Below are 16,843 nucleotides of genomic sequence, written 5' to 3' on the forward strand. Positions count from 1 at the left end.
AGAAACATAATAAGCAAATATAACAAGTATCTGATTTATATCTTGATTTTAACAAACCAGAAGTAAAAAGACATTTTTAAGACAATAGAGGACATTTGAGTATGGACTGGGTATTAGCCAATACCAAAGAATTATTGATAATTTTGTTGGATGTGATAATGATTATTTTGTAAGAAAATGTTTGTTTTATTTTGAGATATGTTCTGAGGTATGTAGGGGTTAAATAACAATGTTTGTGATTTCTTTTTTTAAAAGATGGTAATACAGATAGCTTAGAATTTCTACATGTTTTAAAAATAGAATTTCCATATATTTTCATATGTTTACTTTACAAAAGTATCAGTTTTAATTTTAGTGCTTATTTAAAGTGATTTTAAAACTAATTGGATAATAAAATAGGCTTTAACTTTGTATATGCGTGACTTGAAATTTGTCCTTGAAAGTCAGAAGGAGAGTTCTACCACTATCTTGACTCAGGAAAAGCATATTTCTTGCAAAGTTAATTCCTGAAGGCAACATATTTAAAATGCAGTAATTTAAAATGCACTGTGAGGAATGTAGTAATATGTATAAGATATACAAGACAGTTCTCTGCCTGCAAGGTACCGTCAGTTTAAAGGGAGTAAATACTCTTTGGGTTTTCAAATTAGAACTCTGTCACAAATGTGAGCTCTGTAACCTCACACGGATGCATAGGGACCACTGTGAATATATACACAGTGCTTTTGAGATAATCTATGATAAGCCTTTTCTAGCTTTAAAGCATTATACAAATGTATTATTTATATAAAATATCCTGAAAATGAAAAAATACAGGAAATCCAGAAAAATGAAAAATACAGGAAAAGCAGAGCTCATCATTAGATCAAGAATCCTTCTTGCCACACCTTTTGGGTGAATTTATGTTTTCTAGCTGATGAAAATATAAAATATCTGTTAAAATTAATGAAAAATTTACCCTTATTCTGAAATTGAATAATGGAGTCTTCTGGCAGTAGACTTTTTATTATTTAAATTAGTCAAAGTTTATCATCTATGTAAAGACAAATATTCTCTGAATGGTCAAAGAAACTGCGACTATATAGAAATATAGACTCCTGAATCTTATATTTATGATGTATATGAGACCTCAATTCATATATGAATTTATTTTTATTTACTTATTTTATTTTTTAAGATTTTATTTATTTATTTGAGAGAGAGATTGAGAGAGAGAGCACATGAGAGGGGGGAGGGTCAGAGGGAGAAGCAAGACTCCCTGCTGAGTAGGGAGCCCGATGCGGGACTCAATCCCGGGACTCCAGGATCATGACCTGAGCCGAAGGCAGTTGCTTAACCAACTGAGCCACCCAGGCGCCCTATGAATTGATTTTTAGTATAAGGAGATTAGTGTGCTTTTTCTTACGAAATTTGGTTATTTATTAAAAGATTTTTTTTATTTACTTGAGAGAGAGACAGAGAGCGAGAAGAGAGGCAGAGAGACAAGCAGACTCCGCTGAGCACAGAGCCCACCACAAGGCTCCATCCCTGGACCCTGAGACTTGACCTAACCGAAGTCAGACGCTTAACCGACTGAGCCACTCAGACACCCCTGTTTTGGTTTTTTTGAAAGAAAAGTTTGGTATTACAGTCTGTTATCATAGGTTCCACAAGATAAAAACTGTTTCTATATGGATTGCAGCAAATTGCTGACTAATGGGAAAAATAGGAAAGTCAATTTGAAAGTAATTCTGCTGGTATTCTTTCCAAACTTGTGCTTTTCTAAGCTCATCAGTTTGTGAAAACTACATTCCTGCTATTTTTGCAGTTCTCAGAGAATAGAGGAATTTTATAGTTATTTTTTAAATGAAATGTAATTGTAATTAGAAGTGGATGTATAGGGAAGTGGGATCTCAAAGCTCATTCCTATTTTATACCATTTATTAAATACTTACAGACTAAAGTATCAAAACAATGGGATAGGTACTATAATCCTCTCCATTTTACAGATGAGGAAATTGAGGCACAGAGAGACTAGGTAACTTGCCCATGGTAATTACTCAGCTGAATAGAGGGAGATCTAGAACTCTGATCAGCCTGTCTGACCCCCGTGTTTATAATCGTGTTCTTCTGCCTCTGTGACTTTTTTTTTTTTAAGATTTTGTTTATTTATTTGAGAAAGAGAGCACACATGAGTTGGGGGAGGGGCAGAGAGAGAGAGGGGGAGAAGCAGGCTCCCGCTTCAGCAGGGAGCCCGATGTGGGGGCCGATCTCAGGACCCTGGGATCATGACCTGAGCTGAAGGTAGATGATAAACCAACTGAACCACCCACTCAGTCGTTAAGTGTCTGCCTTTGGCTCAGGTCATGATCCCAGGGTCCTGGAATCGAGCCCTGCATCAGGCTCCCTGCTTGGCGCGAAGCCTGCTTCTCTCTCTCCCACTCCCCCTGATTGTGTTCCCTCTCTTGCCGTGTCTCTCTCTGTCAAATAAATAAATAAATAAATCTTAAAAAAAAAAAACCACAACAAAAAACAACTGAGCCACCCAGGCACCCCCTGCCTCTGTGACTTCTATCACTGAATTCTTGTTTTTTTAAATATTTTATTTATTTATTTGTCAGAAAGAGAGAGCATAAGCAGGGCGAGGCGTCTCTATCACTGAATTCTTGATGATCATTTCTCTTTCAGGGTCTCCACTAGAAAAGAACTGTTTTTTGGGGAAGTCTCCACTAGAAAAGAGACTGTTTTTGGGGGAAGTTAATAAGGGCGGCTCATTGGGATACCTGGGTGGCTCAGTCAGTTAAGCGTCTGCCTTCGGCTCAGGTCATGACCCCAGGGTCCTTGGATTGAGTCCCATGTCAGGCTCCTTGGTCAGTGGGGAGCCTGCTTCTCTCTCTGCCTGACGCTCCCGCTGCTTGTGCTCTCTCTTTCTCTGACAAATAAATAAATAAAATCTTTTTTAAAAAAATAAAAGAGCCTCATTGACTGGATAGAGAAGATCGCAGATTAAAAAAAAAAAAAAAATGGGGGAGGTAGTGGGCAAGAGCCAAGATTCCATGTAGTAGTATTGGGATAAATGGTTGGTATCAAGATTTATGGAGTAGGTGGTAAAAATATATATATATATATTTTGACAGAGAGAGAGACAGCGAGAGAGGGAACACAAGCAGGGGGAGTGGGAGAGGGAGAAGCAGGCTTCCCGCGGAGCAGGGAGCCTGATGCAGGGCTCGATCCCAGGACACTGGGATCATGACCTGAGCTGAAGGCAGATGCTTAATGACTGAGCCACCCAGGCGCCCCCCCCTTTTTATTTTAAATATTAAAAATATTTTTAATTCAAGTCAGAAATTCTAGGAAGTTTCCATCAACCTACACAGAACATGAAATGCCTCTCCTAACATTACTTTGCACCCTTCTTTTCTTTCTTTTTCTTTTTTTTTAAAGATTTTATTTATTTATTTGAGAGAGAAAGAATGAGACAGAGAGAGAGCATGAGGGGGGGAGGGTCAGAGGAAGAAGCAGACTCCCCACTGAGCAGGGCACTGGATGTGGGACTCGATCCCGGGACTCCAGGATCATGACCTGAGCTGAAGGCAGTCTCTTAACCAACTGAGCCACCCAGGTGCCCCTCCACTTACTTTAAAGTAAGCTCCAGTAAGCTCCCAACGTGGGGCTTGAACTCATGACCCTGAGATCAAGAGTCACACACTCTACTGACTGAGCCAGCCAGTATGAACTTGGACAGGTCACTTAACCTCTCTATCATCCTATAAATGCAACAGTAATTCCCAGTTCTGCCCTCTTAGTGGGACTGAATGAGCTAGTCCATGAAAAGTGCCCAGGACAGGTACACAAATCACGACAACAGGGCAAAATAGGATTAGTGTGATATATAAGTGTGGAAAAAGTGCTATGGGAGAGGTTCCCCATTCATGGTGGAACTAGGGGAAGGTTTAAGGGGAAGGTGTTCCTCTTTTCAGCAAAGCCAGCTTTTCCTGAACTGTGGAACACACATGGGTCAGTGACAAGAGATGAAGGCATTTGGTACTCTGACATGGCAGGAAATAACTTCGAATTCCATAGTGGAAAAGTGATTCCTTTTCCAACTAGTCCAATCTCATTAGGGAGAACCTCTCAGCTTGGTGCCAAAAATGGCAGCTCTCTAACACGTGCTCATCTGCCTTTCTGTCAAAGAGAGGGAGGCCTTAGGCTTGGAATGTGGTGCATCAACTTAGAACTTGTGATGCTTTCATGCTATTTTTACAGTTACCTGCTATTTATGGCACATGATACTGGTTCTCCCTGTAAAGTAGTGATACAAAGTTTTCTTTATAAATAAACTTCTTGGGGCGCCTGGGTGGCTCAGTTGCTTAGGTGTCCGACTCTTGGTTTCAGCTCCAGTCATGATCTCAAGGTCATGAGATCAAGCCCCTGGTTGGGCTCTGTGCTCAGCGTGGAGTCTGCTTGAGATTCTCTCCCTCTCTCTGTCCCTCCCTCTGCTCCCATGTGTGTGTGCATGTGCTTGTTCCCTCTCTCAAATAAATAAAATCTTACATAAATAAACTTCTCTACACACACACACAAAGTGAGTTGATTTAAAGAAAAAATATGAAGCAAATAATATTACGTATGGTTCATTCAGTATGGTAAATGGTATGTGGACAAACCGTGGGCTAGGGAATGAAAGAGGGACAACAGTTTCTGAGGGACACTGAGAGTATTCCTGATGTGCTGGATACCACTTGAGTAAAGGGGCATGGGGAAAAGTATGTCTGGAGAGTAATAAAAAGTTCAATCTGGGGAAAGCAAGGTTCATTACTAATGAGTAATAAAGCTAGAAGCACAAAACTATATTAAAATTCCATTAGTAACAAAGTTTTACAAACCTGTCAATAATCGTTGATATTCCTCAACTGCTGTTTACCATTTTTCACATGGAAATTTTTTTCTTGTGTTTCTGCAGATCTGAGGAGAAAATTAAGCACTTCAGTCAACTTAAATCTGAACTTTTTCTTAAAGACAATACTTTGAGGAAGATATTTTGCTTAATTACGGAACTTAAAGTAGCAGCCCAGAAAAACTTCATTCTGAAACGGCTTTTCTGGAAAGTAGGTGTTTTGTTTTATTTTTAATCTTTGAAACTTGTTCCACCTGTTTATCCAATGCAGTATAATCAAGCACAAAGTAAAATACAAATAAATGTATTGTATTCAGAGCTGTATTTTATTTTATTTTAGAGGGAAAGAGAGAGAGCGCATGTGGGGGTAGGGAGGAGCGCAGAGGGAGAGGGAGAGAGAGAATCCTCCAGCAGACTCCCCACTGAGCGTAGAGCCCCAAGTCGAAATCAAGAGGCAGACTCTCAACTGACTGAGCCACCCAGGTGCCCTGATGGAGGCTGTATTTTAAAATGTTGACTAAATTTAATGCAATCATGACTCAGTACTTGAAATGTAACATAATCCATAATGTGTGTGTGTGTTGCAGGGGAGATGGGGAAAGAGGACAATGGCAGCAAAAAGACAATACCTTACCTGGGTTGGGTTGGTGAGTCAAAGATAATTAGAGGGGAAGCTTCTGGCATGCAAGATGTATGAGTACAGACAGTGAGATGGAAAAGCAGATTTCAAGGAAGTTTTACCTTAAAACTTACAATAAGTATACAATAAAAATATAATGAAAAAAGATTACTTTTGAGTGTAGGACTATTTTTTTTTTTTTTAAGATTTTATTTATTTATTTGAGAGAGAGAATGAGATAGAGCATGAGAGAGGGGAGGGCCAGAGGGAGAAGCAGGCTCCCTGCCGAGCAGGGAGCCCGATGCGGGACTCGATCCTGGGACTCCAGGATCATGACCTGAGCCGAAGGCAGTCGCTTAACCAACTGAGCCACCCAGGCGCCCCTTGGACTATTATTTTTAAAAAAGGTGACTCTTAGGGAGTCAAAGCAGCCTAGCGCTCACTCAGCAAGTTACAGACTTACTCTACAAGACTTACTTATCTTCATTTTCAGTTTCAGGTGAAGGGATTCAGAAGCCCCAGTGAGTACTGGTGTGGTGCTAATGAGGCCTAAGTGAGGGGGCGAGCCCTGCCTTGGGTGGAGCTCATGTTGACTGCTATATGTTGTATCCGAATTCTGGCCAGTGGTCTCATAGTTGGCAACGTTTTATTGAGCAGCTGTAAAGTGCACAGCTTCCCCAAACATACAAGACAGTCCCGGCCATTTCTTAGATTCTACGTGCTTCACATGTAGGATGACCAACCATGTGGGTTTGCCCAGACTTGGGTGACCAACGTTCCCAGTTTGCCTAGGCCTGAGGAAGTTCGCAGGATATGGAACTTTCTGTACAAAACCTAGGACCATCCCAAGCACACTGGGATGGTTGATCACCCTAATTAGAGGGCATATTAGCTATGTAGAATAGTATGTCAAATGTCCCATAACACTGAAACAGTAAACGACGATGTTGTGCTACAGTCTAAAGGCTTATACTGCCTACACCGTGTTAGGAATAGAACATTCAGGTTTTGACTCCGAAACTTCAGAGGACTATGGAGAATATAGGGCCAGGCATCGAAATGACACCCAAGATGATTATGAACATGGAAATGGAGTTCATGTGGAAAGGCTAAGGAAATTGGTATATCCCACCCAAATATTCCTCTCCAGTCCATTCCACACATGGCATCAGTTTAATCTATCACTGTGTTGACCTCGCTGGCTCAAAAACCTCTGGTGGCCCTCCCCACTAAGTACAAATACTTTGGCTTTGGCATTTAAGGCTCCTCACTAATGACCACTGTCACAGACTGCAAGTTTGGACAGGCATGGCCTTTATTTTAGCAAGGTGGGTTTTCAGGAAGGGGCCAACATCTATCTACATAGGGCAGGCACTGGGCGAACTAACCCAGCTGTAGATGCTCCCAGGGAAGGCCCAGTGCTCAAGGGTGAGAGTGATCTCTACATAGTGTGCAAAATGAAACATCAGGGCATTCCAGCATGTGGGTGGATTACACCCAAATGTCTGCACAAACATTTGGCACCATGAAGATCTGATTGTTTAGAGTTTGGCAACAGGGTCTCATGGAATGTTGGGTTGGGGAGGTGACAAGGATAAAAAGGTTGTCAAGAGTAAACCTAGCAGCTGAGAGAGGACTGGCAAGGGACATAGCACAGGGCCCAGAGAAGTCCACTTAGATAAACTGGACACTATCATGAGACTGGATTTAAAGCAGATGGCTAGGTAGGAGAACTGAGGTACCTCCTACAGGTTAGACTAGGAAGAAAGGTGTTGATGTTGAATACCAGAGTGTTGGTCTGCAGGCCATTTAAGTGTCTCTCATCTTAAAATGGGCCTGATGCAGGTGGCTTTGGCTGTGGAGCAAAAGAAAGATGTAGAGAAAGAGAATGAAGCTAGGCCTAACCAACTCAACCCCACACTTCGTTGTTTTCACCTTTTTCCTCTAAAAGCTCCAGGCACGTGGGATGACTCAAACACCCTGTCCTTTCCAGCCCTTCCTCATTTTCCCCTACTGTTCACCATCTCTATGCTACTCCTTCCATTTTTTCCTGTTAAAATCCTACCCACTCATTCTTCAAGGCTCAGCTCAAATGCTGTTCTTCCACCTTTCCTGTCATCCTCCATGGGGAACTTTGGAAACTTCCTCTTTCTCATCTGTTATGGCAGAACTTTCTTCAATGTTCTTTAATCTGTGCTGTTCAATAAAGTAGCCACTAGCCACACTGAATGTGGCCAGTGACTAAGGAAGTGAAATTTAAATTTTATTCCATTTAATCAATTTAAATTTAAATAGCACCATGTGGCCAGTGGCTACCTATTGGACAATGCAGTTCTATGGCATCTCTCATAGCACCTTCTCTCTAACAATTCAACAAATATTTACTGCATGCATGTTCTGTGCCAGGCATGGGAACAGGCATTAGAAAAGCGAGCATGAGTAAGATAGAGTTCGTACCCTCAAGATTAGCACAGATACTCTCCTTTTCACTATAGTCATTGGCATATTATTCTTATTTACCATTATATGCTATAAGCTTCTTCAGGACAAGCATGTGTCTTACTCATCTTTGTATTCTCCCTAAGGCCTAACGCAATACCATGTTTATACCAGGCGCCATAATCAATTCATATTGAACTGAAAGTTTATTCTCTTGTAAAAAATTAACCTGATCAGAAATCTAGGAATAGGAAACAAACTGAGGGTTGCTGGAGACGAGGGGCGTGGGGGGATGGAGTAACTGGGTGATGGACATTAAGGAGGCCATGTGATGTAATGAGCACTGGGTATTATATAAGACTGATGAATCACTGACTTCTACCTCTGAAACCAATAATACATTATATGTTAATTAATTGAATTAAAAAATATTTAAAGAAAGATGTCTTTTAAAGTAAATTTATCCAAGTAAAAAAGTTAAAAAAAAAAAAAGAAGTCTAGGAATAGAACATTCATGTTCTGTTGCTTAATTGAAAACATTGCAGCTGTCCTTTAATGTAATGTCCTTAGATGGACTAAAATAGATCTTCTAATTCAGCTGTCAAAAATGAGAGGCCAAGGGGCGCCTGGCTGGCTTAGTTGGTAGAGCATGTGACTCTTGATCTCAGGGCCGTGAGTTTGAGCCCCATATTGGACATGGAGCCTACTTAAAAAAAAAAAAAAATGAGAGACCAAAATGAATAGAGAGGGAAATAAAAGGCATATGGGCAGTCTCCTATTTGTGGTCTTTCCACACATGGTGTGGGTCCTCTGCCCACCACCATGCCACCAAGACCTGGTAGCCTTATGTTCTCTTTCTTTAATCCATAACCACAATCTAGTCTCATATTCGCTTATACAGTTAACATATATAATAACAAAAGTCAACATTTTTATCTTCTTTTAAGAGCTTTTTTCTTTTATCTTTTTATTAAGTGGGCTCCACTGGAGCCCAACGTGGGGCTTGAACTCACAACCCTGAATCAAGACCTAAGCTGAGATCAAGAGTCAGACACTTAACTGACTGAGCCACCCAGGGACCCCTAGGAGCTTTTTTCTTTAAACAGTTATCATGGCTTTATGCTTAAGCAGTGGCCTTCCAACTTTGTGCTGGGTTCCCTGGAGAACATGAGGCTGTGTGAAGCTTCCTTAAGAACCCTTCACTGGGGTGGCGAGATTAGAGGCATCTCTAATTTTTGGTTCCTGGGTAAGATGATGGAAAATTATACATATAATAATTTCATATAAATAAAATCTTACAAATATATATAATTGTATATAAATATATTATGTATTATAAATTATAAATGCACACACACACAATTTCCCCTTTTGAAATCATCTGTATGGGGTATAATTTTCTTTTAGGTAATCTCTCTCTTTTTTTTTTTACAATTTTCTTACAAATTATGAGAACCTTTTTTGGTAGGTTGACTAAACTACAGGCTTTAGGACAGATACCATGTCTGTTTGTCTGCTTTGCTCAAGGTAGTATCTCATTACCTAGCATAGTACCTGCTACATACCTGGCAATCAGTAGTTAGGTGTTCAGTGAATGAATGAGTGAAGGAAAGAGTTCTCCATTCATGTTCCTTCCTAACCCTTTTTCTCCATGAGGTTCTTTTTTAATTCAACAATTGTTTTTATTGTGGTAAAAAACACATAGCATAAAATTGTAAATTTACAATTTTAGCTATTTTTAAGTGTATGGTCCAGTGGTATTAAGTAGGTACATTATTGTGCAACCATCTCCAGAACTCTTTTCATCTTGCAAAACTGAAACTATACTCATTAAACATTAACTCCCCATTCACCCCTTCCTCCAGCCCCTGGCAGCACCATTCTTTTTCCTCCTATGAGTTTAATTTCTCTAAATATCTCATGTAAGTGGAATCACTCAGTATTTGTCTTTTTATCACTGGCTTATTTCACCTAGCATGCCTTCCAGGTTCATCAGTGTTGTTGCATATGTAAAAATTTGCTTCCTTTTTAAGGCTGAATAATATTCCATTGTATGTAAAGACCACATTTGCTTATCCATTTTCCATTGATGGCTACTTGGGTTGCTTCCACATTTAAGCTATTGTGAACATCACCACTGTGAATATGGGTGTGTAGATATCTCTGAGATCTTGCTTTCGATTCTTTTGGGAGTGTACCCAGAAGTGGGATTGCTGAATCCTATGGTAATTCTATTTCTTATTTTTTGAGGAACCATCATACTGTTTTCCACAGCAGCTGCACCATCGTACATTCCCACCAACAATGCATGTGGGTTCTAGTTTTCTCACGTCTTTGTCAACAGTTGATATTTTCTGATTTTTTGTAGTTTTGATTTGCATTTCTGTAATGATTAGTGATGTTGAGTATTTTTTCATGTGCTTTTTGGCCATATGTATATCTTCTTTGGAGAAATTATTGGGATATTTTAAGGGTTTTGGTTTAAAGAGTTTTGACAAACGTACATACCTATATAACCACCACCCCAATCAAGTTTTAGAACACTTCTATCACCCCAAAAGGCTCATACCCTTTGGCAGGCAGTTTCCTCCCATCCGTGGCCCTGGGCAGTCACTGTGCTTCCTGTCACTATAGATTAGTTCTACCTGTCCTAGGATTCCACTTACCCGGAAATGTACACTATGTACTCTTTTGTGCTGGCTTCCTTTGGCGTAATAGTTTTGAGATTTCTCCGTGTTGTTGCAGGGTGGTGGAAGATACCTTAAGAATAAAAGTTCCTGAACTAGTGAGCAGGTTGGAGATCACAATAATAACTGATAAATTTACTAAGCACTTGTGATGTGCTGAGCACCGTTCAGGCTTTACAGATACTATCTTATTGCAACCCCATCAGGTGACGTTAACTCCATTTTAGACATGAACTAAGTAACAGAGTGTGTAAGTGACTTGCCAGGTACCATACAGCTAACCAGTGGCAGAGCTGGGATGTGAACTCAGAGTTAGTGTATAAAGCCACCACACTGTGCTCATTTCCCAGGGCCCTGGTAAGTGGCAGCTCTTCTCAGAGGGCCTGGCATACAATCTGCTTCTTCTCCTCTTGTTCCTCTCTCCATCTGCCCTGCTCAGTCTCTTCTCATGCCCTACCACCTAAATAAAGGTACACATAATACCTGTCTAAACAAAGAGTCTAATTTGTCACTAGTAAAAAAAAAAGTCCTGGGGGGGGGGATGAATAAGAGAGGAAAAGAAAAGAGAAGCAATTACATTATATTTCTCATTAGTACCAACTTGCTTGATTTCATGGGCCAGTGCTTATTTCATGCTCGATTTATCTCATGAGACCGTGCAGAAGCACAAAAAAACTGGTTCGCACACTCTTAAGTCAGTGTTTATATTCTTCTGGAGATGGCAATCGACATTTCCACTGTATTAACAGAATTATTAGTATCATTCTTCACTGTCTTCATTAGGCTATACCAGTGCTGTGCCTTTGCTTTTAGGTTAGCAAACATTTTTAAAAAGTATTTTTCTAGCCGTTATTCATTGTATCCTCACAAAGGCCAAATTACTTTGGAAAGGCAGGAATTATAGTAGCCTCCATTTAATATAGTATTCCCAGGTTACTGAATGATTTGCCTGAGATTATACACCTACTTCTGGAGGGTCTTCAATATTAATGGTAGAGCCGGGCCCACTGGGGATCTCTCAGCCTCACCCCCTAGGCTTTAGCTCTAGCTCTGTTCACCAGGACAGTGGTCTCCTGGTTGTAAGTAAAAAGTGTTTTCAATTTGGGTTATGCTATTATTAATGAGAGATATTATAATTCATTTCGTCCCCAAAGAATAAATAACGTCTTCATATTTTTATTATGTAAAGATAGAGTTTTACCAACTGATACCTAATGACCATCTTTCCTGCTTGCTTTCACAGACCAGTGACCTTTTTTATTTCCTGGTGAACAAACTTCATGAGTACTTGCCAGAGTCTAGGGATAAGAGCATACTTCAAAATAAAAGCCAAAGGGCTGATGAGCTGGTGTAAGTACTAACTGGATAGTCATAGATTTTTCTTCCCTTAGGGTATTAAAGATAAATGGAAGGCCCTGGACAAAATATTGTATTAATGTATTAATGATTAATGGTGCTGCAAGTTTTGCTTCACATAGGTTTTTAAAAATAGCATTCATTTTGTTCTACTTTTTTGGGGGGGAGGAGCAAAGGAGGAGGGAGAGAGAAAATCTTTTATTTTTTTTTTAAAGATTTTATTTATTTATTTGACAGAGAGAGACACAGCGAGAGAGGGAACACAAGAAGGGGAAGTGGGAGAGGGAGAAGCAGGCTTCCCGCCAAGCAGGGAGCCCGATGTGGGGCTCGATCCCAGGACCCTGGAATCATGACCTGAGCCGAAGGCAGACGCTTAACGACTGAGCCACCCAGGGGCCCCGGTAGAGAGAAAATCTTAACCAAGTTCCACACCCAGCTCAGAGTCTGACACAGGGCTAGATCTCGCAACCCCGAGATCATGACCTGCCCCTGGAGTTGTAAGTTTAATCGACTGAGCTACCCAGGTGCCCCTATTCTACTTTTTAAAGAAGGGCTATAGGGGCGCCTGGGTGGCTCAGTCGGTTAAGTGTCTGCCTTTGGCTCAGGTCATGATCTCGGCGCCCTGGGATCCAGCCTGGCTTTGGTCTCCCTGCTCAGTGGGGAGTCTGCTTCTCCCTCTCCCTCTGCCCGTCACCCCTCCCCCTCCACTCGTGTGCTCTCTCTCCCTTAAATAAATAAAATCTTTTTAAAAAATAAAGGCTATATAAGAAACTAGTAATATTGGTTGTCCCAAAGGAAAAAAAAAAATGGGCGTCTGGGGGAAAGACACCTTTCACTGTATTCCTTTTTTTACCTTTGAAATTTTGAGCCAAATATTACCTACTTGAAAAAGTTAAAATTATTAAAAATAATTTTATTTTATTTATTTATTTTCACAGCGAGAGAGTGCGTGCACACACAAGCAGGTGGAGTGGCAGAGGGAGAGGGAGAAGCAAACTCCCCACTGAGCAGGGAGCCCCATGTGGGGCTCGATTCCAGGACCCTGGGATCATGACCCAAGCTGAAGGCAGACGCTTAACCAACTGAGCCACCCAGGCGCCCCTAAAAATAATTTTAAAATAGTGTGTGATTATCAGAAAAAAATGTTACGGACAAAAAACCACTATGAAAATGACTTTTAATCCTGACATTCAGCTATTAATTAATTCATTGAACAAATATTGTTGAGTGTTTAGTATGCAGCAATCACAGAGTAGGGACTCAGACAATTAACATACAGAATTTCCTTTCCATACGTTTTTCTGTATAGATATCTGAGAGCAATTCTATCAAGGATTACTAATTTTGTGAAATTCTGAACTTGTAATGCAATCATGCCACTTCTGTGCTTTTTTCTTTGTTTTCTAGAGCATGCATTGAAATTATACAGACTCTGGGACTGATGTTCAGAGAAACAGAAACTGAGTCATCGCGCCTGAACACATTGGCAGCTAAGAAGTAAGGTCTTTTAGAAGACACTGGCACCTTGTAGATACAACCCATTAATTACTCCATTGAGTGTCTTCCAAAACTCATAGCTCTCTTATTTCTCTGTTCAATCCCTTTATAAGTATATTAAAATTCTTTGTCTCTCCACTTCCTTCTGTGATGAACAGATTAATTGGCACATAGTGAGTTCTGTCTCTCTGGATTATTAAGGGTACAAAGATTTTCTTAGCATAATTTTATCTTTTGTCATTGTCTGGTGGGGCTTGAAAAAGCCCAAATGCCCCATCATACTTTAAAAGCCAGGGGTTCTCTGGGGCGCCCGGGTGGCTCAGATGGTTAAGCGTCTGCCTTTGGCTCAGGTCATGATCCCAGGGTCCTGGAATCGAGCCCCACGTCTGGCTCCTGGCTCAGCGGGGAGCCTGCTTCTCCCTCTCCCTCTGCTTCTCCCCCTGCTCATGCTCTTTCTCTCTCTATCTCTGTGTCTCGAATGAATAAATAAAATCTTTTAAAAAAAATAAAAGCCGGGCGCCTGGGTGGCTCAGTCGGTTAAGCGACTGCCTTCGGCTCAGGTCACGATCCTGGAGTCCCGGGATCAGGTCCCGCATCGGGCTCCCTGCTCGGCCGGGAGTCTGCTTCTCTCTCTGACCCTCCTCCCTCTCGTGCTCTCTGTCTCTCATTTTCTCTCTCGCAAATAAATGGATAAAATCTTTAAAAAAATAAAAAATAATAAAAAAAATAAAAATAAAAGCCAGGGGTTCTCTACTAGAATTTTACAGAGTACCCTTATACCCACATAACAGAAAGATTATATTGTAAAGGGAGGAGTTAATAGTAGCTTCATTTAATATATAATTGTGTGACCTTGAAGTGAATGATGGTGGGGGGGTTTATTAACATATAGAGTAAGCTGCTATAATAAAGATACACTAAAATATGTGGTCCACAGAAGATAGAAATTTATATCTTTTTCACATACTAGTCCAGAGTAGATAGTCAAGCTTTCCTCTAGAAGATCAACCAGAGACCTAGGTTCCTTCCCTTTTGTTGCTCTGACATCTTTTATTATGCTATCTCTGTCCCCATGGTTTATTATGCTATCCCTGACTGACCTTCGTGACTTCATTAAACCCTGTGGGGTGCAGGAAGAGAAGTAGAAGGCAAGCAAATTTCCTCTGTGAGAGAGGCATATTAGGCTTTTCTGCTCACATTCTATTGATGGGGACTTTAGGCATATGCCCGTATCTAGCTGCAAGAGAAGTTGGATGTGTCTGTAGTTGCATGGCTCTGTACCTAGCTAAACTCTGGATGGTGATATGGACACCTATTATTAAAAGGAAGAATAAAAGAGTGTACAATAGGGGGACAATAGCATTCTTTGCCACAGAAAATACGTGTTTGCATATTTTGTATATTATCTGCTTGATCTTTTTATATGATTTATAGACTATGAATTACATCCTGAGCCAGCGTTCTATAATCTTAATTTTTTTCCCACCCTCCTCAACTGTTTATTTAAATTTTCTGTATTAGAAAGTAGAAGGAAAATGAGGGCCGTGGGCTCTAAAACATGTGAACTAGGGAGAAGAATAAAAACTTTTAGTAATGTTTGTTCTGGGTGTTTATTAGAGAACTTTACAAATGAATTTCGATGATAATATTCATGAACATTTCTTAAGCAACCTGCTCTGTGCCAGGGACTATGGGCGTACTATGCTGTATATCAGGATGGCCAAACATTTCTATAAAGGGCCATAGAGTAAACATTTTTGGCTTTTCAGGCCATAGAGTCTCTGTTGCAGCTACTCAACTTTGTCACTGTATCATAAAAACAGTCAAAGACAATATATAAATGAATGAGCACAGCTCTGTTCCAATAAAGCTTTATTTATAAAAACAGGTTCTGGGCTATTTGGCCTGCAGGCCATAGTTTGTTGACCCCTGCTTTACAGCAAACAAGGAAGACTCACTCTATTACTCTCTTATTTTCTCTGAATACTTTTTTTTTTTAAGATTTTATTTTTTTAAAAGTAATCTCTATACCCAACGTGGGGCTTGAACTTAAAACTCTGAGATCAAGAGTTGCATGCTCTACTGACTGAGCCAGCCAGGAGCCCCCTCTGTATACTTCTTTATGCAGTTGATAGTACCATTTCCCCAATCTCCAGGATAGAGATTCAAGATTACTTCTTATATTTTTATCTTGCCACATTGAATTATTGCTGAATCATGTTACTCTTTTTGTCCACCTTTTGATCCCTACCTCTCTCAATCTGAGTTGAAAAACCATCACTCTTACTAACCTCTGCTCTGTTTTTAATTGTTCTGTCTTAACTTGGTTTGGCCACTTCAGCCCTACTATAGCAAGCCTCTTTCCTGATATGACTAATTCTTTTCATGTATTTCAATGTATATATTATATTGCTATAATAGAGTCTGGTTGTAATACTAATGTTTCAGCCAATTTTGACATGCATAGGGTCAAGTCATGTTACCTGTAGCCTTAACTAGTGCAGCTAATGTCTAATATAACTGCATTAGTCTTCTATTACCCTGTAACAAATCACTGTAAACTCAGTGGCTTAAAACAATATAAATTATTTATCCCACAGTTTCTGTGGATCAGGAAATCTGGGCATAGCTCAGTTGGATCATCTTGCTCTGGTTTTCACAAGATGGCAGTCAATGTGTCGGCTGGGGCTGCAGTCTCATCAGAGGCTTAGGGTCATCTTCCAAGCTCATTTGGGTTTTTGTGGCCAGCATTAATTTCTTTATAGCTATAAACTCATGATGGCTTGCTTTTTGGCAGGAGACTATCTCTGAGCTCAGAGAAGCTCTAAGCACTCTTTGAAGGGCTCAAATGGATAATCAGGCTCACCCAGAATAATCTCCCTTTGATTAACTCAAAAGTCAACAAATTAGGAATCTTAATTATGTATGCAAAATCCCTTTACCTTTCTCATCTAACATAACATAATCACAGGAGTAATAGCCTAATATATTCACAGGTCCTGTCCATACTTAAGGGGAAGGGATTATTTAAGGTGTATATACCAGGGGGCAAAAATCTTGGAAGCCATATTAGAATTCTGCCTAACACAATAACACAGACCGACTTATAAGACCATGAGTTTACCTTTCAAAGTCTGTATATAGGGCGCCTGGGTGGCTCAGTTGGTTAAGCGACTGCCTTCGGCTCAGGTCATGATCCTGGAGTCCCAGGATCGAGTCCCGCATCGGGCTCCCTGCTCAGCAGGGAGTCTGCTTCTCCCTCTGACCCTCCTCCCTTTCATGCTCTCTGTCTCTCATTCTCTCTCTCTCAAATAAATAAAATCTTAAAAACAACAACAACAACAACAACAAAAAAAAACAAAAAACAAA

General features: G+C 40.3%; 1 protein-coding gene across 1 annotated transcript in view; it reads left to right on the forward strand.

The window, feature by feature from the left end:
• CUNH12orf56 (chromosome unknown C12orf56 homolog) overlaps nt 1-16,843 on the forward strand; it is a 97,200-nt gene that overhangs the window by 67,706 nt on the left and 12,651 nt on the right. The window contains exons 6-8 of the mRNA XM_035002886.1: nt 4,943-5,087; nt 11,865-11,971; nt 13,385-13,474. Of these exons, the coding sequence (XP_034858777.1) occupies nt 4,943-5,087; nt 11,865-11,971; nt 13,385-13,474 (342 nt within the window). The remainder of the gene's footprint in view (nt 1-4,942; nt 5,088-11,864; nt 11,972-13,384; nt 13,475-16,843) is intronic.

The sequence above is a fragment of the Mirounga leonina genome, unplaced genomic scaffold, assembly GCF_011800145.1.
Source record: "Mirounga leonina isolate KUSES-001 unplaced genomic scaffold, KU_Mleo_1.0 Mir_126, whole genome shotgun sequence".
NCBI lineage: Eukaryota > Metazoa > Chordata > Mammalia > Carnivora > Phocidae > Mirounga > Mirounga leonina.